This window comes from Chroicocephalus ridibundus, chromosome 4, assembly GCF_963924245.1.
Source record: "Chroicocephalus ridibundus chromosome 4, bChrRid1.1, whole genome shotgun sequence".
Lineage (NCBI taxonomy): Eukaryota > Metazoa > Chordata > Aves > Charadriiformes > Laridae > Chroicocephalus > Chroicocephalus ridibundus.
In genome coordinates, this window is record NC_086287.1 from 9,728,966 (window position 1) to 9,750,505 (window position 21,540).

At 39.7% G+C, this 21,540-nt stretch overlaps 1 protein-coding gene and 1 long non-coding RNA gene across 2 annotated transcripts in view; one reads left to right on the forward strand and one right to left on the reverse strand.

The window, feature by feature from the left end:
* Positions 1-8,558, reverse strand: part of CSTF3 (cleavage stimulation factor subunit 3) — a 50,695-nt gene extending 42,137 nt beyond the window's left edge. Inside the window, exon 1 of the mRNA XM_063332640.1 lies at positions 8,293-8,558. Coding sequence (XP_063188710.1) covers positions 8,293-8,322 — 30 coding nt within the window. The 5' untranslated portion in view covers positions 8,323-8,558. The remainder of the gene's footprint in view (positions 1-8,292) is intronic.
* Positions 8,559-8,656: 98 nt separating this feature from the next.
* LOC134514613 (uncharacterized) overlaps positions 8,657-21,540 on the forward strand; it is a 34,911-nt gene continuing 22,027 nt past the window's right edge. The window contains exon 1 of the long non-coding RNA XR_010070754.1: positions 8,657-9,374. This is a non-coding gene — a long non-coding RNA (uncharacterized LOC134514613). The remainder of the gene's footprint in view (positions 9,375-21,540) is intronic.

Sequence of the window (21,540 nt, forward strand, 5' to 3'; positions counted from 1 at the left end):
ACACTCAGACATTCATATTGGAGTTTAAAAGCTTTTTTTGATACTAAAAGCTTTACTAAATTGAACATTAACTTGTTAACAGTTACTATTATAGTATAGCTTTAAGTGTTCTTTTAAAGACTTGTGGAAATACCTTACTTCACGGTGTCCACAATTTCTTTTCCTAGATTTAACACTGTTAGCAAAGTAGATGAAAAAAAATTACAATCTGATGATCATATCAGACAAGCCTTAAAATACATGCTTGTTACAACCCTAAATGATATGAAGCTCTTTATTAAGCATGAAATATTGTTCTGACCTGTACTCCAAACAACTTATTTACTAGCTTTCCAAACTTGACTCATTTTCAGGCAGATGTTAGCAGTTCCAAATCACACGATCAAGTAAATTCTTGCCTTCACGAGATGTAACGATAATTACCTGTAAATTATTACTACAATACCTTTCTTGTGAAATTTTACAATTATCTACATAATTACTGTTAAAATACATGTTTCTGTATTGTATAGCGCAGTGTGACTGATTTACTGTACAGAAAACTCTATAAAACCCTGTCAATTGCTACAAGAGTATTTCAAGGAAGTAATACTAATTCTTAATATTAGATCTAGGTCAATACATAGCTCTGAAGATGAAAGACAGTAAACAGGACAGAGAGAACCGATACTCCTGTCTATCAAAGGTGCCATCACACACTTACAAAGGGAAACAGAAAGTAACTAGACACTACAGAGGTATGACTTCCAGTAAAATTAACAGGCAGCACTATTGTGCATCACTATTGCACATCGCTCCTGAAGGAAAGCAGATATTGCAAGAATACAAATCCAAGGTATTATTAATCGATTTTGCTGGAAGACCATTTACAATGGCATTATATGAAGACAAGCTGACAGTGAAGTACTGCACAAAACAGTGACTTAAAAAAAGAAAAGAAAAAGCTGGGGCTAGGAAATGCAGCAAGCCTGAGTTACTTAGGACCACTAACCATATTTTCAGGAGTGCTCTGCTCCTTTGCTTTTGTTGCCCTCCTGCTTTTGTTGCTTACGTTATGCATTGCAATTCAACTTGATCACTTAAAGCTACAATATTGTTGAATATTTTTCAGCACTACCAGTTTTTGCGTCAGTCCTACTAGCAGGATATAATTCAAGGCATATCCCTTAAAAGATTTTAAAATTAAATTTACTTATAAAATGGACAAATGATCAAAAATGTTGCAGAACTGTTAAATTGACATATAATAGCAGCCATGCATGAAAGGGAAAAGGGAAAAAAAAAAATCTGTAGGAGGGGCTTTATAGAAGTTTAAAGACCATTATTCTTTTTGATTCAGTCTGAGTCATTCTTAACATGCATTTCTCAGTGCAAAACAGCATAGCTCAAAAGGCAAGTACCATGTCCTACAGCAAATTAAATTATAAAAGTAATTTGATTAAAAAAGAATTAGTAGCTCAAAGTTGTCAACTCAGAAGTAGTAAATTTATAAATTTACATATGAATATTTTTTCATCACTAAATCCATGAAATTTCTGACTCTATAATACTGCATATTATAGTTCAACTGATAGATGGTTAACATGCAAAACACAGTATGAAATGAACTAGTGGTTTTATTTCTTCCAAAATGACATGCATAAACATATTTCAGCTTATAGAAAACAGCACCGAAGCTGAAATTTCCAAAGTTTAAAGACTATTTATGTAAGTTTTCTCTACAGATCACCCAAAGTTGAAATGTTTTTATTCAATAAAGCACTACTTCAAATTTGCCCAAATCAGTGGTAAGCATTGTTTCTCTTTATATTCCATCTCAGTGAAATCTACTTGTCTCAAATATTCAATCAAGCATATAATTATTCTGCATTCAGTTAGATAGAAATGCCTATCAGGAGTACTATTAATGTCAGCTACAATGAAAAAAACCAACCCCACCCTACAAAAACAACTGAAGCATTTACTGAAGCACAGAGTCCTGCACTGTTAGTAGTGACTTTCAAACAGGAAAAAAAAAGACTGGGCCACTGAAACACACCTCAACTATTTTAGTAGTAGTTCAGTTGTGTTATCTCAAACCTTTCCACGTGACACACAAAACTCAGCTGACATTGCAGTGAAACAGTTAAGGCTTCCAGGAATTTGATTTCACCTTTACAGATAACAGGGCAATAAACTCAAAGGTTGATATAAGTTAAGCTGACGGAAAAACCAGATGCTGATAAGATGCATAAACATAGCAATCCTACATGAATTTTGTATGTTTGATACAGGACTCCTAATCTGTGTATGATGCATAATAAAATGTTCATTCTTTTATTGAAAAAAATGAAAGACTGATTTCCTAAATTAGCAAATATTCACTTAGCAGCAGCAGATAAAGTTCTCCATGCAGTTATATGAGACAAAAATTACAGAAGCTCTACAGATTTGAAAATAACTATATCATCAGGGTTTTAAACAGGACTGCTTGGAATTGCTTATGGCATATGTAAGAAAACATTCAACTTCTTAAGGCCAGTGAGTACTCCCTCTCCTGTCCCTACCCATCTCCAGGATGGATAAAAGCCATCCACATTTCAGAGAGGCACATGACACTGCAGGCAAATCAGTGTCCTGGTTCTATCTGAGTGAAAATAATGCTTCATTACCTTGCACCTTTACAAATAATCGCTCCTAATAACTTGGAGAAATCCACACTTAGGATTTCCAGTCTGGACCATTTTGCCAGAATTAGGTGTGTAAGCAAAGATGCCTTCAATTACACATCAAATCTGTGAGGACTAACATCTAACGCAAGCACACAGTGAAAGGGAACAAGGAGCTTGACTTTTAACCTAGCTCAACTATAGCCAGAAAGATATTTGATCCCAGTTATGAAAACTGCACACTAACTGCACTCTGTGCTTAGATCTGCCATTATCAATGGCATGTGGCTTTTGATTCTGTATTTTTCATTGTACTGCTTGTACAACTGCCAATATCCAAAACTGTGAATACTTAATTCTTGGGTGTTTGTTTGCTGCCATGATCCTATCCCTAGTTAAGCATTTTCAGTCCTTCCCCCTGGTTAACAGAGGCACTTGAGTCAATCTCATCCTGTAACAACCCAGTTCAGGGAGTTAAATCAGCACAAAAGTAATTGTATTAGAAAAGGGAGTAACCTTCTAATGGTTCAGTTCCCTGATTTCAGGATCGGATGTGATGCAGAATAAACGATGCAAAACCATACAGGACTTCAGCGGTCCCAACTTAGATCAGCTTAAACTACCATAAAACCGCAGCCAATCATACAGATATCGGCTTTTAATTTTTCTTTAATGCCTGAAAAAGAAATAAATTCTGCAAAGAACTGTTGCATACAAATCTGAAAAATACTTTTTCCCCCTCTGCTTTTGATAATTGTTCTCAGTATACCTCAGTATACCCACGTAATTGGGCTCCTGTCCCACAAACAATCCTCTCAAGGTCACAGAATTATTTTAGCACCTAAGGTTCCATGACCACAAGTATCTGTATTACTACCACCTAGTCTGATTCACAGCTTCCCTTTTATTATTTATACACAGATAAATAGCAATAGGTTTTTAGTTTCACAGATACTAAGAGTGTAAAAAGGGTCTTTATGACCAGTTTCCAAAATCTGAAAAGACCTAAAACCAAATTATACAACGAGAAATCTAGCAGCCCCTTTCCTGCAAAATACACCAAATGCACAAAATCCAATATTGAATTCATAATGGATGTCTGAGGAAACAAGATCAGAAGAAACAAAGTTGACTTTTGATATTTACTACAAGTTATTTAACAATCACCTTCCAAGAAAAATTCTTGGTTTATACCTTACTGATAAAGCAACAGTTAAGAGTTTCCCCTGGCCTTTGAGAATGAACCCTTATGACTCCAAGCGTGTAAGAAAATACCTAGCCAAACACCTCTTTCAACTATTTGCACCACCTAATGCATCCAATTGCTTAAAGCATCCTCCTGTTTCCACAAAAGGATCTTCTGCAGTGAAAATGAAATGTATTTAAACAGCTGTTCCACCTGTGAAGTGGCCAGTTTAAGATGCTTTAAAACCACCACTAATTATGAAATGAGAACTTCTACAAACAAGACATATAGAGAGTTATACACAAAAAGACAGTCATTTTAATGGCTAGCTCAGTCAAATTTGTTCAACATCCAAAAGGAGTTTTATGTCCATTAAGACACAAGCTACTGTTTGGAGGTTTTGGCTGGCTGTTGCACAGTTTAGCATAGCCTGGACTGTAATGGACCCAACGAATGTAATTTCAAATATATTAACATGCAACTTAACAAGCATTGTTAGTTGTTCAGCTAGGTTAATTTACAGGTTTAACTAGCCTAGGGTTTTTTTCTTAAAGTTTAGTTATAGTTGTATGTGCACAGAACAAGTTTTAAAATCCTTTCTTCCGTAACACATGCCTTCACTACACTATAGTTATACCTTATCAATCCTTGCACTTCCTTAAACTACAGTTAACTACAATAGCATTTACTATTGCATTTAGAATTCAGAAACTTACACCATGTACTATATCAAGCAGGCACATGGCATGAATGAGAGGAAGGAGTAGGAAGGGACAAAAAAAAAAAAAAAAGAAGAAACCAGAAATGACTGCTAAAAGATTAGAAGGCAACTAATGCAGGAGTAGTGCAAAATTTGCATCAAGTCTTCAGACAAAATTGATGCCTGGCAATTACATACTTACTAAGTGGATAAGAAAAAGTGGTTCTGCCATGGTAGAAAGAGGCAGAGAGCACAACTAATTTAGGTCTTGCTAGAGAGTACATGAAACAACAACCACACAACTGAAATGAAACTAGATGTGTACATTAAGGCACAGAAAAATGTGAAGACATACATAGGTGCAATTGTGTATGCTCTATAACTGACACATGAAGAGACCGGGATGAGCTGGTCAGGGAATTTTCTGGCAAACCCTGGCAGATGTAGCCTTTCGGTCTACAAATGTGGATTTCTATGATATAGACTGGGCTAAGTGTTGGGTATTCTAAAAAATGACCTTGGAAATTCTGGTTTGTTTAACATCATGTATGCTTTGCCAGGAGTATGGCAGAGACCTAACAGATTTTAATTCCTGACATTTCTGCAGAAATTAATTTGGGTCCAGCATAGTTAACACAGTGTAAGAATTTTAAATATACTGCAACAGTGGTGGCAACATCACATTTCTGTGCCCCTCTGCCCCAGTCCGTTCTACAATAACGATGCAAGGAGGAGACAATCTACATAACATACTTTAGGCTCCTGCTATACACACTAAAGCACCCTAACAATGCCTGAAACTAAGCTCAGTCTAAAGGCAGAAAAGCCACATTTCAGTTGCACTGCACCTGATAGAATAAAGCCTCCTAAACCCCAGCTGAGTCTTTAACCTTACAATACCTTTACTCTCCTACCCTCCCCACATCAGCATTCCACTCTCTGTTCCTCCTTCCTGCGCTACCACAATTTCATACTTGCTAGAGACAGAATGGCAATTTGTTATTCACCTGGTTGCTTTTGGAAGTCCCCTCCAAACTCTCAGATCTGGGAAGCAAGATGCAGACGCCTCTCAGTGTCAGTCAGAGCTACCAATTTTGATTTGTCAAAGATCTTTAACATCTGCATCATACACTACCACGTACACATCTTATGCACAATGTAGATGCAAATTAACTGTACAGTCACACCTTTATATTGATCTCTGTGACTGTCAATTAAAATGGCACCCAAAAACTCAGAAGCTGGTCATGGAAGCAGTAGATGAAACCTGAAACAGGAAAGCCAGACACAACCCAAGCTTCAGCTTCCTACAGAAAGGAACATTTATAGCCATAAGAATATAGCGCATGCAAAGTCAGAGAGCCCTTCAAATAGCACTAGATTACAATATATAGCAGCTGCAGTGTGGGGAAGGGAGCAAGCCACAACTGCCCCATTCACAATGTTCTGTTGTTCCTTCTTCCACAGAGACACAGTGAATTTAGGTATACCATGTTCTGTAAGACCACACTGAAACTGGCATTAACACATAGTTAAGGTACACCTCCCTCACTACGCAACTGGGTGAGTGGTAGCCTACAGTGCAGAAAACTTCATGGTAGTATTGCTAAAGACATTGCTATCAAATTATGGCCTGCCTTAACATTAGGATTAAGAAACAGAAGTCTGCCAAGGTAAGAAAAAAAATTTGTAAGTGATAAGTCACTGAAACTGAAGCAAACTGATGGAACAGAGGTAACCGACCATAGCAAAATTAGAGTCTTCTAGGAAATCAGAATCCAGAGGCCTTCATAAAGATGGAGTAGGAAAAAAAAATAATCCAACCCAACCTATAAAACAGTTGTGTTTTTTAATATTTTTATTTTAACTGCACACAACATGAAAACAGTAATCACAATGGGTAAAAAGGATGAACCTTAATATGGATCAAAAAAACAAAACCAAGCCATACGTTAAACTACATGCTTTATACAGGCAACAAATAATGATTTGCAGTTTTTTGAATGCTAAAACTCTCTGTGATATGGTATCACAATATTAAAGTTGTTACTTTCCAGAACAGCTTTTATTTCAGTATACAGACAATAATTCCACCTTTTGCATATTAAATTCTCCCTTACAAAAGAAAATACAACCTTGTTAAAAGAGTTTTTAAGTTAAATAGTAACATATTCCAAGCTATAGAAACAAACACACTACTTTAACTAGCAGTTTAATTATGCAATTAAACATCAATGTAACCTTTTAAAAAATACATGGACTGGGTAAGCTTAAATGTGAGATATATTACACACCAGGATTATAAAAATTTTATTGTAGCATATTCCTACTTCTTTTTAGCCACCTACCTAGTGATAAAGTAAACTATTCTTTAGAATCTCTTGATAAAATGTACTACAAATATACTTATTAACCTGACCAGCTTTGAGCATACAGGCTGGTAATTCATAGAATATTTTCCTAATGAGACAGAAACTGGGTATTTAACACTCTGAGCACTTGTCTTTCCTACACCCCCAGAATTAGTGATCTTACAAAGAGTTTATACACCACCCTTTCAGAGTACAGGCCCAGACACACAGAAACATAACCTGTTCTGTAAAGATAATGACATTCTACAAAGAAAAGCTTCTTAAGGGAGCACTAAGTCATCAGTTTAATTTTAAGCATTTTTGAAGGCTACACTGGCCACTAAGGCATACCACAATGTTATCAATCACTCCTCCCTCAGTCAGGAACTTTCATTGCCACTGCTCCAATTGATACCGATTTTAAACATAGCCCTAACTATTAAAAAGACCTGTTTAGAGAAATCATGTCAGTAAGTGCAAGATAGCTCATGGTAATAGCAGATTTTAAAAGGTGACATACAACACTGATTGCACCTGCCTAGAAAATAATAAGTTATGATAAATATGTATTTTAGTATAATTAAAGAAACCGAAGCCAAAACTAACTGAAACAGTAGTTATTCCCCCCCCAACAGCAAGAATGCTGTATCATAAAGATTCTAAGATTCTTTATTAAATAAACATATTTTTATTGTTTCTAATTTAAAGGTGTTTTAATAATGCCCTATTCCGGAGGAAAAGGGTATTGTTAAAGAGGGACACAATCTTATACATTAAGCGCACACGTTCACACAAAACACTGGAAATATATCAATGTAAACAGCTTATCCAGATTTCAGTTTTCTTCTGGAGTGCGTGTACTCAACGACCACGAATAAATGAGATCGGGAAAGCGAAACTCACTGAACCGTCTATTGTCCGCCTCGACCTGAATTAAAGTTTGCTTACCAGAAACGCGAAGGCCGAGAAAGGCATATTTTTCGGAGCATTACCGGTTTGACCGAAGGCGGGCGCTGGGAGCGGCTCCGCGCACCCCCTTACTCCGGCGCAACGCCTCGCTGACGGAACAAACCCGAGTTCCTCAAAATGGGTGTGTGCGGTGGGGGAGGGGAGCCCTTCGCCGACCGCGCCGCCGAGGAGACCGGTAAGGCGTACGAGGGGCACGGGAAGAGGCGAAGGCCGCACTCCCGCACCCCGACCAGGCTCCCCTTAGCACCCCCAGGCCGGCCCGCGCCGCGGCCGATAGCCCAACGGCGGCTGCAGGCGCCGGCCGGCCCCATACCCCGCTCCTCCCGCCGAGGCCTACACCACGCGGCCACACTAAGCCAACATCGGGCCCACCCCACCATCTCTAGCCCCCCACTATTCCCCTCAGGCCTGCGACCTCACCCCCCTCCTCCCGCTCACCTGGTCGCCGGCAGCTCCCTCTCCAGACATGGCGTGTTAAAACAGGGCTAGGGCACGGAGCCCCCGGACAGATTAAAAAAAAAAAAAAACAACCCCTTTTAAAAAGCGCCCGGCGCTGGCGCTGGCGCTGCCGCCGCCGCGGGCAGCTCCCCCGGCCGCACCAGCCGGAGCTCCAGCAGCGTTACCAACAAAATGGCGGCGCAGCGGCTGCGGCCCGGCTTTCCGCGAGGGCGGGGGAGGAGCTGCGCGCGCCGCGCCGCGCGAGGGATGCCGGGAAAAGGCGGGGGCGGTGCTTTGAGCGGCCGCTGTGTGGCGCGGGGGAGAGAGCGGCAGGAAGTGCGTCACGGCAGCGCGCGGGGCGGAAGCGGTCACTGCGCGCCCCCATGGGAAGAGCCTGAGGGAGACGACGGCGGGGTCCGGGCCCCCTTTCCTGGCGTTGTAGGGGGCAGGCCCGTCTCCCACCGGCTACCGCCGCCGCATAGGGGCACGGCGACGCTGCCAGTGGGGCGCTCCCCGGAGGACGGGCGCGTGGGGCCCCGGGCGCCACAGTAGTTGTGGTCATGGCGCCCGTAAGGGTCGCAGTGTGGGCGTTTTTTCCCTTTGGCCGGTCGCTGTGTCCCGGCCGACTGCTTGTTGTTGAAGCTCTGAAGGACGTTGGGCAGAAAGTAGAAGGTTTTTGGTGACTTCTAGCCCTGGCCCTGTGGGCTCGTCATGAGCTGTTACATTACTGAAGCGTTGCCTCTTGAACAGTCACTTCTTTGCAGTAGGCCATCTACGGTAGTGTCAGCAATGTCTGCTAGGAGTGCATCTATCTCTTTCACCTCACGAGAGCTGTTGTTGATCAAGGAGGCAAGTTCAAAAGACAGGCTAAGAGGTCCTTGTCTCAAAAGACCTCAAGGACACAGGAAGCAGCTTCCCCTAAAGCTACTTAATTTTATTTGCGAAGTAATCACCAGTCTGTCTGCGGGAGAAGGGCTTTGAATCGGCTACTGCAGAGAAACTCCTATATGAAACAAACTCATTGAAGGAGGCTTGGCAGATACCAAGGCAAAAGCTGACTTAGCTGCCTTCACAACAGCAGCGTAAGTGTTCTTAAAATTGTATAATACAGTCATATTTATGCAGAAATACTTAAAGTAACTTGATACCAGCACTCCTTGGGTTCCTTTACGCTTCATCTTCCAGAAGTCACATTCGTAAACCACAGTACTGTGTATAAAGAAGACATTAGAAAAACACAATACATAACCTTCTTAAGCTTGACTCCCACAAAAAAAGAGGGAGCCAGTCATAAATGCTTATTTGACCATCTGTGGAATAACATTTTTCTTCTCAGTATTGAAGAATTTTGATTCTGTTACTCTTCAGAAGTGAAATACAGACATGCCTATCAATCTGTCTTGATAAATAAGCTGTCCTCCGATTTCTTAGAGAATAGTGATTTTATGATACCAGACTAATTTGTTGTTTCTTGTAGGCTATTTCTTCCATGTCACAACAGATTTAATTTTGAAAACATTTAATACATAAATACAGTTTATTTAAAAAAAAATTGCATTTCAAATTCATCGATGTAATGTTTTTCCATTTCCCATGTATGAATCAATTCTTTATAATTAATCGCTTAAAACAATGCTGGTGAAACTTCCAGTTAGTAATATGAGTTATTCTTAGGTCTACAGGACCTGTTTTAGTTCTTTGTGTTTTTTTTTCAAGTATGTAGTTTTAGCTGTTTGTGGTTTTGGGATTGCCTTATTCAGTTTCATAAAATGATAAAGGTGTTTTTGAATGATGACGAGACCTAGGACATCTTGCTTGTCTCATAGAACAAGTCAGTAAAGAGCAAAATGAGGAATGCCTAATGTCATTTAGACTTTTGCTCTTTCTCTCCTACAGCCCCTCACCCCACATAATAAAATAATGTACTATCTCTTAAACTGGTGTTGCTTTTGATTTCTCTAATTCCATGCATAGAACAGACCTCAGGCAAAATCCCAGCTGTCAGGCAAAATTCCCTTTCTGTCAAGTGTTGCTGTGATAGTTTGCATGAACTGCAGCTCTAATACATGGTATTAACTCTGTAACGTGTTAGTTGGAGAAAATTAAAAGGTAATATATGGAAATAAAATTAGATTTTAAGTTCGTATTGATATCTTGTATCTCACCAGTTAAGCCCTAATAGTTCGACTTGTTTTGCAGTTAAATGTGAACTTCGTCACAACTGTGTGATGATGAAGATGTTTATATTTTAGCATGAATCTCACATGAGGCAGTATTATGTACAAAACCTGTGTGTAAATGATAGGTTATGTTTCAAAGTAACTTTGAAGATGTTTCCTTCTCTTAAATTTAGAGTTTAGATGTAACAGTGTTAACCCAAGTTTTGCCTCACTGTAATTTAAATTTGGGCCTCATAAAAGTCTACTGGGTTGAGTTCAGTAGTGTGAGTTTGTGTTGGTTGACCCATTTGACAGGCTGATTTGTAGCTTTCTGGCTGACGGTGAGAGGGCAAATAATGGGGATGCAGCAGTTAAGCTTACAACTACTTAGCTGCTAATTTCTTCTGCATAGCTGTAATGTTGTTTTAAAACGTGGCTGTTTCTTCCCTTCCTTCTCAAGCTGCGTCATCTCGAGTGGAGTAGCTCAAGGCTTCTAGCCCAAGGTAACTAGAGCAGTGAAGACATGATTACAGGCCTGTCTGCTTGGGATGGCTGCACTTTAATTTTCAGATGGTTTGTGATATCAAAGCAACAGGACATTGCTAATATGTATTATGCTGTAGTGATTCATGCTTAGTTCCGTAATTGACACGAAATTTAATGGCAAGCTATGAGTTAACAAGTAAGCTATTGTGGATTATAGTGCTCTGTGAGTGTTGCAGAAATTGAAAACGAATCTGAAACTGAACATGAATTGAAGAGCTATACCTACAGTTCAGTGGTACTTAAATATTTTTCTTGGAAAAAATATACAAAAATTATGTGTCACTTAGGGAAAAACAACTAGAAAAAAATGAGATCTTAAAACAAATAGATGTTGAACCTTAAAGGTTGCCAGGCCAAGATCTTGGCAAACCATAAAGTGGAGCAAACTTGAAAGGAAATGGTGTTCACAGAGTTGGGGCAGTGGTTATCAAATAGAGCTGACTTACATGTCTTCCATGTAATTTTAGCTGCCACAGCAGATTATTTTTTAATACTACTTGTGAAATCACAGGTTTTGTGCAACTCTATAACCATAAAAACATTGTTCAGAAACTTCTTTTAAAAAGGATTCACTCGCAGATATAATTATGTCTATTCAATGCTAGAGAGAATGTTTACAGCTCTTGGATTTGAACTGCCCTATTAATTTCTATATGTTAATGCTGAATCACAAGCTACGTGAACACAGGTGATGCTGGGGATTGTCCTCCCCACTCATTCATAATATTATTGGAGGCTGTGGGCTCTGTCACCCCTCCTCTAAGTTGGATTTCAGCATACATAGAGTGAAGACATGTTGACCTGAAAACTGACAGACCCTGTCTTACTATTGGCAAGGATGATGGTGGGCCCTGTTGTTTCCTCATCTGAGAGTTCTGGAGTACTTGAGTACCCCTATAGAGCTCATAATCTGTCCTTTTACATTTCTAAATTGACAACAGCATGGGAATTCTGTGCACTAAAATAAGAAGGTAGTCTAAATTTATATTCCCATAGGCCATAATTAAGAATGAAATTCATCTTTGTGCCAAACTGGTTTTGCTCCCCACTTGATGGTTTAGAGTGAGGTGTGTCTCATTAATTGGTTGCATCAATGGCAAAGATGAGGAAGAAAGCAAAACCCAAGCTAACATGCTTTGCTGGGTTTGTTTTCTTGTGCTCTGCACTGGTACTGCTGGGTTTGTTGTGAAGAATGAAGGAAGCAGCTGCAGGGATTTGGGCGGTGAGGAGGAGAGGGCAGTGGTATCCTGTAAGCACCCTTCAGCTGACAGGAATGTCATCGTGTGAAACTATTTGCATTGGTATGTGACTGGTAGGAGCTGTGGCATCAGATCTGTTGCCTGAGTAATATTCTCTGAAATAGGTTTCATTCTGGGTATTTTCTAACTCTGATCCCCATGTCAGGTGCAGCACAGCCCTATAGAGAGCCTTTCTTTGCTCTAAATACATGATGTACAGATGCTGAAGTAGGATATTGGAGCAGTGAGCCACTTGCTTATTACGTGAGACTCAGTCAGACTGATATATGTTCTGTGGGATTTGGAATACGGAAGACCTTAATGTGTCAAAATGATGCAGCCCAGGTATTGAATCTGTTGCTGCTTCTATATTGCCAGATACCGTAGTGGTCTTGTTTATCATCAGTAGTTGAGGAGATGTCTTGTTTTGTTCTAATTCTGCTTTTTTTTCTAGTTCACGGCTTTTGTTGTCATCTTTCCCATTTGACTACTGTAGGCATTCTGCACAAGAAAGGCATGGGAGGCATACACTGTGCATGTGTTATTCCAGGCACCAGTGTCTGAGATGCTCATGATTATCTTCCCAGTAGAGGTCTACGATGTGGAAAGTGGAGAGAGGGTCACGTGTCATGAAAGGTGTTTAGATTACAGGTGCAGAAAAGTAGGTTATGTCAGCAATAGCAAAGGATGAAATTCCGTGTCCCTTGTTACCCAGTGAATCAGGCTTCATGATCACAGTCTGCTATGAAATTAAAAAGGGAATCAGTGACATGCAGAGGTAAATGCAATCAAAAGAAGTTTCTTTTTTGGAGAATTGAGATAAATTTGACAGATTTTAAAATTAGTTTATTTAAGGAGTGAAACCAATTTAGAAATGTAATATATGAGCAGAAAACAAAGGTGAATGGATTAGTGAATAACTGGGGTGAATAATGGAAAATAATTGTAGCAGACTGCATAGTTGCAGTAATGTATTTTAATAGCGTAATAAGATGTTAAAATTATGAATTGAATTCTAGCCTCCTCAACGTCAATTAATTTGCTTGAATTGGCTATAATTTAATGCTATTTAACACAGTATTGCCGAGTTTATTTTTTGTAAGCAGCTTTTCAGCTTTCCAAGAAAAGTGTAAATAATCCACATTTATACTGAACAAGCTTTTTAAAGTCTTGCTAGTGTTCTTTCCCAGTGTCAGTAGTTGTTCTCTTTTCTTTCTATAACACTACTTGCTGCTGCAGATCAGTATTAGTATTCATCAACATTTATTTATATTACCTTGTGGATTCTTTGGAAAATTTACCATAATGAAATGAAATCTGAAGATGGATGTCTCTGTTTAAAACTGTATTTTAATAATGAAACATTAAGCAGTGAAAATAGTGCTGAAAGTTGTTTAAGCCAACAGCTGGATAGCCTTAGAGGCGGGGTTACATTGTTTTTTTCTTAAGATTTGTGGACAGATATTTATGGGTGTACCGTTTATAGTCTACATACAGTGAGTCCAATATGTCCTGAATGCTTTGGGTGTATAGTAAGTGTGCAGATCAGGTCTCCAGTACGTGCACAGCCAGTCTCGCATGTCCAGCAGACATTTCTATGGCATTCCTGCATGCCTGCCACCAGGCTGCAACAGTGTCCAAGTGTCTGAAAATCAGAGAGAGACTGACATCCTTCAGTGCTGCCTGGACAAAATTTCCAGGCAGAAAAACAGAAGAAATCTAAAAAAACTGAAATTGCAGAACAAAGTTTAAAAAAAACCCAAAACAACCAAACCCAAAACAACCAACCCAAAAAACAACCAACCAAATGAAAAACCAAACCAACAAAAAAACCCTCCAACTGAATAATGCTATTTGTGTACTGAATTAAAGTGGAGTCCAAAACAAGCCTTGCAGCTAGAGGGATAAAGATGAAATAATGTATACAAATACAGCAGCACAGTTCACTAATGCAGTGTTCTCAAATTTTTGAGTGTTTGACTTCGTAACCTAAGTATTTTTGAAGTAGTTAAAATGCGTTTCATGATCACTACCCTGACTAGATCTCTTCTTGCGGCCCGTCCCTGTTGCCTGTCACCACTCTGTGTCCCCCGCACTGTGACTCACCCGGGAGGTGGCAGACAAACACCACTCTGGCTCGGCTGGAAGCCCAGCGAGGGGACAAGCAGCACGTACCTGGCGGCCACCCAACAGAGAAAATGGCATGGCAGTAATTTCGGTTCTTTTTATGTCTAGATTACAGGACTTTTTCCTGCCACATTACTGTTTGACATCAGAAGTAGCTTTCTATGAATCTTACTATGAGTCACAGCTTGCAACAATTAATCATTTTTAAAGTATTTTAACTTTATTTTAGAAAAAGTCACGCGCATCCTGGTTTTAAGGGTATTAATACTCGAAGGTAATAATAAGGGCAGAAAGTAGAAACATACGGAAGGAAAATAGAGGCATCAAAGGATGATTGGAAATCAAAGGGCGAACTTGCCAGTATTTAGCATAGCAGTCATCAACAAACAAAAAAAGAGAACAAAGTGAGGTGGGGCGGAACATACTCATTTGTAATTGGGGTTGCATGCTTTTGCATACCAGTATTCCTCTTGTTTTTTTTCTAGTATATGCTTACTCTAGTTGTAAATACGCAGACAAAGCTTTTAAAAGTGTTGATTGCAGTTATTTCTCACGATCAGTGATACAAAATTTAGTGTTAATGGTGATTATCTGATATAATACTGGAATGCTTCCAAAAATGTTAGTGATTAACAGCAAATAAAAATTGACTACTAAGCATAGTGTTGCTTGCACTGAAAATGCCCTCTACCTATCTGAATAATCCAATCAATGTAAGATGAGGGTGTAAAAGTAAGTTTATATAAGACATTAGATGCTATTCATTTTCATAATATATTGGAATACATAAACTCAGAACATCACAGGTTTCCACCTCAGGCTGTTTTGGGTAGAACTCTTGTTTTCTTTAATACAAGTTGTCCACAAATGAGGAAGTTCACCCTGCTGACATAAATCCTACCTATTCAAGCGCTGTGTTTGTGCAGCCTAGAGAAACAGGAAAGGTGGAACTGGCCAACCAGTCCACCTGTAATGGGGGTGGGGAGGTTGCTATGCAACTATAGTATTTGATGTTTTACTTGAAAGCTCAGCTCCAGGAAACAAGGGTTTACATAAGAATCAATCAATCTTTCTTTCTTCTAAGTTAGTTTCCTTCTGTTACGAAACAAAGCTTGTTTGTATGATCCCAGTACATCGCAAACTCTCAGAAACCTAGAAGCAATGTGAAAGAAACCAAAGTTTAGGGTTGTTTTAATCTCCTTATTTTAGGCAAGCTTGAGTTACAAATCTTGGAAATGCCAGTACTCTCATGGTCCTGGAATAGCAATCACCCTCTTCTTCTGCATTCATGATGTACAGCTTGATCCACAAAATTTTCTTTGCCTCAGTTCACCTTCAAAACCTATTGGGACTGTCCTGTGTGTCCCACCTTAAGCTACACTTCTGTCTCTCATGCAGCTATTGTCAGAGTTTATGGTTATCAAAGTTTATTTTGAAGAAATAACTAATGTTTCTGACCTCAGTGCAAATCTCCTGTACTGGTGATGTTACCTACTCCAGATTAGACTTGCAAGCTGCACTTGAAATAACAGCTCCCTTTGAGTTTACCCCTGTGTAAATTTACCTTGGCAGATTGTGCGCTCTTTGAATTAAGGATTATGTTCCTGTATTTATCTATAAAGCATCTGGGTACCATGGTGATCAGATCAGACAAGCAGGCAGTTAAATTTGCATTTAATGTTAATTTACGATGCTGGGGTCCTTTTCCACAAGAAGTTGGACTTCATGTTAACAGAGCTGTGTTCTCTAGTAAAACAGTGATTCCAAGTGTTAGCATGTGGTATTTTTTAGTAAATTAATAGGGACACAAAGGTAAGGAAGTGCTTTTGCATTCTCTTTATTAGCTTGTAGTTAGCAGTGAAGTTATTTCATTTGAACCTCAGTCATGATACCTCAGCTCAACCACCACACGCTATAGCAGAATTTGCTTTGGTTTTGTATTTCTAAAATAGCATAACACTGCACTTTGAAATCTCAGTTAAAAGAAATGTCTCAGCCTAAATATAAGAAAAGATACCCTTTAGGTCAACAGTCTGAAAAGTATTGCCTCTTCCATACAGCTCTAATTACATATTGATTATACTTAAAGCTTACATTACGGTTAATTTCATATTGCATTCATGCATTTGTTATTTTTTTTCCTTGTGTTATTTTGTCAGTTTTTAAATAATAATACATGGATGAGCGTTTATTCTGGAACAGTCATTTCATTTTATTAGCTTACCCAGGTCAATGAGGCAGAAAAGGGAATGTCATGCTTATGTATTAGTTCTTGTTCCAAGTAGTAACTTTCCAAAGACTGTCTGGGGACAATTCGTGGGGAAAATTCCTCCCTGATTATGGTACATGTTGTCACATACTGTTTGTGAGTTGCTATTGCTATACAGCGAAGCAGTTAAAACCCTCAGTGGTGAGCTACAAGACAGGCCATGAAGAAGTTCTTATCATATATTACTAAAATTGTAGATGCATATATGTGTATGTATATGTAAAATTACCCAAAACATAATAATGCTGCGATGATTTAACACAAAAATCAGTATACTATTTTTTTTTATTGTATTTGTTTGCTCCTTGTCTAGAAATGATCTGCCTTTATTTCTTGTCATTCATTCTTTCCATTTCCAGTCTTTGTGCAGTCATTTATCCTGGTTTTGTTCCTTGAAGCAATGGTGAAAGAGCTGCTGTGTGTCAGAAGTACACATCGTTACACTGTATGAAAACCAGAATTGCAATGCAAATTTGATCCAAAATGAATGAATCCCACAACTTTCCTTTTTATTTCTGTAAATCATTAGAAATTATGAGCACAGAAGGATGCACATATTGTATCTCAGCACAGTTTGGGAATGCCGTCCACTCAAACGTGACACTAGGATTGGGAATATTGTCAATGCTAATTACTTTGTAAATACAAGCACCCATTGCAACAACTGTAGCTTTCCCAGTTTTAAGCATATCGCCAGCAGATCTGAAATGATTTAGCAGTAGTTGTTTTCACGGAATGGTAGAAACGTGCCTTTGGGCTATCATTTGGATGCTGGAAGTACCAGGGAACTTTCTCAGAAAGCTGTATGCATATGAAAAGCTCTGGACCTACTGTGGCTTAAACGTCAAAATGTGCTTTCTGCAGTATGTTCTCTGTTCCTGAGCGAAATACAACCTATTTAAGAATCACTGGTCTGTCAGAACAGAACCAGTTCAGCCCATGGATCTGTGTCAATGCAGTCTGACAAAGTTGCTGCTAATGCTTTTGTGGACTTCATTTCTAAAACAGCTTCTGAAACTCCCATTGCTATCTTCTTGCAGAAATGTTGCATGCCTAAAGAGCAACAGGGCTCTATTTTAGTAATTACAGAAAACAGAATCCATTTCTATGTCCTGTAACAGATTACCCCTACGTTAACTTTGTTACAACTAAGAAATTAATTTCAGGGGCCTCCTTTATCCCATGATCCTGGAGATTAACACAGAAGTTATCCTTAATTTCTTTTGGGTGCAAGCAAGAAATAAGGTGGTATGCTGTGGTCCTGCATGTCTTGGCATACAGAGCCAGGCAGCTCTATTTGAGGCTGGTGGGAGCGAGGGCATGGAAGCAGCGTGGAAACTTATCAGCAATGGCGTGGTATTATGGAGGGATAGACAAAACTTGTTGAAAAGCGTGTGATAACTTGCTGCTTGGTTCCCACACTGAAGACACATGTCTGACTAATCTGATAGCCTTCTATGATGGCATGACTGGATGGATAGATGAGGGGAGGCCGGCAGATGTGGTCTACCTTGACTTAAGCAAGGCGTTCGACACGGTCTCCCACAGCATCCTCATAGGGAAGCTTAGGAAGAGTGGGTTAGATGAATGGACAGTAATGGACAGATAGACAACTGGTTGAAAGACAGAGCTCAGAGGGTAGTGATTAGGGGCACAGAGTCTAGTTGGAGGTCAGTGACGAGTGGTGTTCCCCAGGGGTCAGTACGGGGTCCAGTCGTCTTTAATATATTCATCAATGACCTGGATGAGGGGATAGAGTGCACCCTCAGCAAGTTTGCTGATGACACAAAGCTGGGGGGGGTGGCTGACACACCAGAAGGCTGTGCCGCCATACAGAGAGATCTGGACAGGTTGGAGAGTTGGGCAAAGAGGAACCTTATGAAATTCAACAAGGGCAAGTGTAGGGTGCTGCCCCTGGGGAGGAGTAACCCCATGCACCAGTACAGGTTGGGGGCTGACCTGTTGGAGAGCAGCTCAGCTGAAAGAGACCTGGGAGTCCTGGTGGACAACAGGATGACCATGAGCCAGCAATGTGCCCTTGTGGCCAAGAAGGCCAGTGGCATCCTGGGCTGCATCAAGAAGAGTGTGGCCAGCAGGTCGAGGGAGGTCATCCTCCCCCTCTACTCTGCCTTGGTGAGGCCGCACCTGGAGTACTGTGTCCAGTTCTGGGCTCCCCAGTTCAAGGGACGGGGAACTGCTGGGGAGGGTGCAGCAAAGGGCTACCAAGATGATTAGGGGACTGGAACACCTCTCTGATGAGGAAAGGCTGAGGGATTTGGGTCTCTTCAGTCTGGAAAAATGACGGCTGAGGGGGGACCTTATCAACACTTATAAATACTGAAAGGGTGGGTGTCAGGAGGATGGGGCCAGGCTCTTTTCAGTGGTGCCCGGCAACAGGCCAAGAGGTAATGGGCACAAACTTGAGCATAGGAAGTTCCACCTCAACATGAGGAGGAACTTCTTTCCTTTGAGGGTGGCAGAGCACTGGCACAGGCTGCCCAGAGAGGTGGTAGAGTCTCCGTCTCTGGAGACATTCAAAACCCGCCTGGATGCGTTCCTGTGCAGCCTGCTCTGGGTGACCCTGCTCTGGCAGGGGGGTTGGACTAGATGATCTCCAGAGGTCCCTTCCAACCCTATGGTTCTATGATTCTAAGACAAACATTTAGGGAGTAACTGATGACAGTGTGCATATGTGATTAGACTGAAGGCTGACATGTAGTAGTGTCTCGTACATTATTTGCTCATCAAAGGCTGTAATTGTGTTTAGAAAAGCTGAAAGACAGCAGCTTTAGAAAAGCTGAAAGACATGCATATATAAAATTGAGGAAACAACTGCCCTTTCTCTTTCCCAGCTGTATTTCATTCATACTGATTTTTGTATTTAACTTGTATTAAAAGGGAGGCCATGTAGTGCATGATGGTAACAACATAAACAAAGGCATTTATAAACCCCAGATATAAGGCGTCTGGGTGAAAAGGGAATTTCAGCCCTGAATATTTTTTTTTTCTAAATCTGTTTAAAATATTTCATAATGTTAAAATACATTTTAGTTCAGACAGGCCTTAGGAGCTGTGTGGGCTGATGCTGTTGTTGCTGTGTACTCAGGGCATTGCTTGTACATTTTTCTAATATTTTGGGTATTTGTCTTAGGGTTATAGAAAATAAATGGAACTGTTACCAAACGTGCGACATAAGTCACATAGATCTAAGGTGATATGGCATGTTGTTTCAGAGCCATCTGACAGCTTTCTGGTAGCATTGCCATCTATTTCAGTAAAACATTTGAGTGACAGTGAACAGCAAATGACTGCGAAATTCCAATAATGTAAGAAGGAGGAATAAAACACTATTTTAAGGGAAACTATTTTACCTTTTACATTAGGAATAATATTTTTTCTGAATACACAAATGATTATTTTAATATGTAGGATACAATTAAAGCAATTCCTTTTGTATTTCAGAAAGTAAATACCTTTTCCCATTATTCCGAGAATAAAATGGTAAAGAAATACTTAGGCACTTGTAAAATGATGAAAAGCAGGGAAAGTTTATGTTACTTTTCTGTAGTCAGTACTTTTAAATAACTATAGACTATCCTTTAGAGGAGTTGCCCAGATTTTTTTACTAGGGGTAAAGAGGTAATCTCATTAGTTGGCCACCTGAGTAGTTCTTTTTAGGGACTAATGCAGTTTGTTTCTATTAAAAAAGGGCACATACTGAAAAAAATGTCTGAAATAATGTTTAGAATGCAGTGTCAAAATGTGTATGAATGAAACCTGCCACAGGCTAAAGCAGATACCAAATGCTTGAGGGAGCATTACCAGTTCACAAAGTTATTTCTGTAGGAAAGAGTAATCACACACACCCCTTTATCCAGTTTTGTAAATAAAAACTTGTAAATACAAAGCTTCAAAAGTAATAAATAAATAATAAAATATTCAATGTGTCAAAGCCTGTCTCTCTGTATGTAAGGAATTCCCTCTTTCAAGCTGTAGGCCCTCTTGAACCAGCACTGACATTTACAGTCAAATCCATTTCTAATTAAAGAGTAATGAATGCTTAAAATTGGAGTGTAATTTGAAAAATACTATAAAAATAAACAACAGCCAGACCTGAGGTCGCCATAACCAAAGGCAGAAAAAGTCCAAACCCACCATCTGGAGAGCCTGTGCTTTCCCCAAGGCTATTATTTCATATTGACTGTTGGATCCTTCTTTCTTCTCAGATTGTCCTTATTTTTGGATTAAATTCTGATCCTAGAGAAGTTAACTGTAAAGCTCACAAAGATCTTACTACTGGACTGCTTTAGAGAATCACTTGTGGTAATTTGCAGAGCTTTGGCTGCAATATGGGGTTATAGAATATTTGAGGTAACCATCATGTTCTGAGAGCAATGCTCTTTTCTGCACATCAGATCTGTCAGATCCTATAGACTGTTGCACGTGTCCCATAATTGCAAGAAAAATGTCTTGTTGTCCCTAACAATTACTATAAAAATGTGAAGAGGTGCTGTAGTTGTTCCAGAGAAAATTGTATTTTTGACACCTATTGACCCTTCAAATCCTTTTAGGAACTGGCTATATTTGAAAAAAAATCACTAAATCATTATTGAATTGTCTCCCTGGCCTGCATCCTCTGCCTGTTTTCTGACCAGAAAAGAAAAAGGCGGGGGGAAGGCATTCCATCCCGATGGTATGGCACCTCTAGGCTGTTTGAGTAGGGGGAGAAGTAAACTGCTTTTATAAACAAGGTTCCAATTACGAAGAGCAAAAAGGTAAAACCAGAAAAAGACATTTTAACTTGTTTACTTGCTTGCTTCTTAAACTTTCCTAACCAGCTTTTGCGAATCCTGTCATATCCATCTCTGCTATTCATGAAGCAGCCGTCCTGCTTTTTTCACGGCTGTCT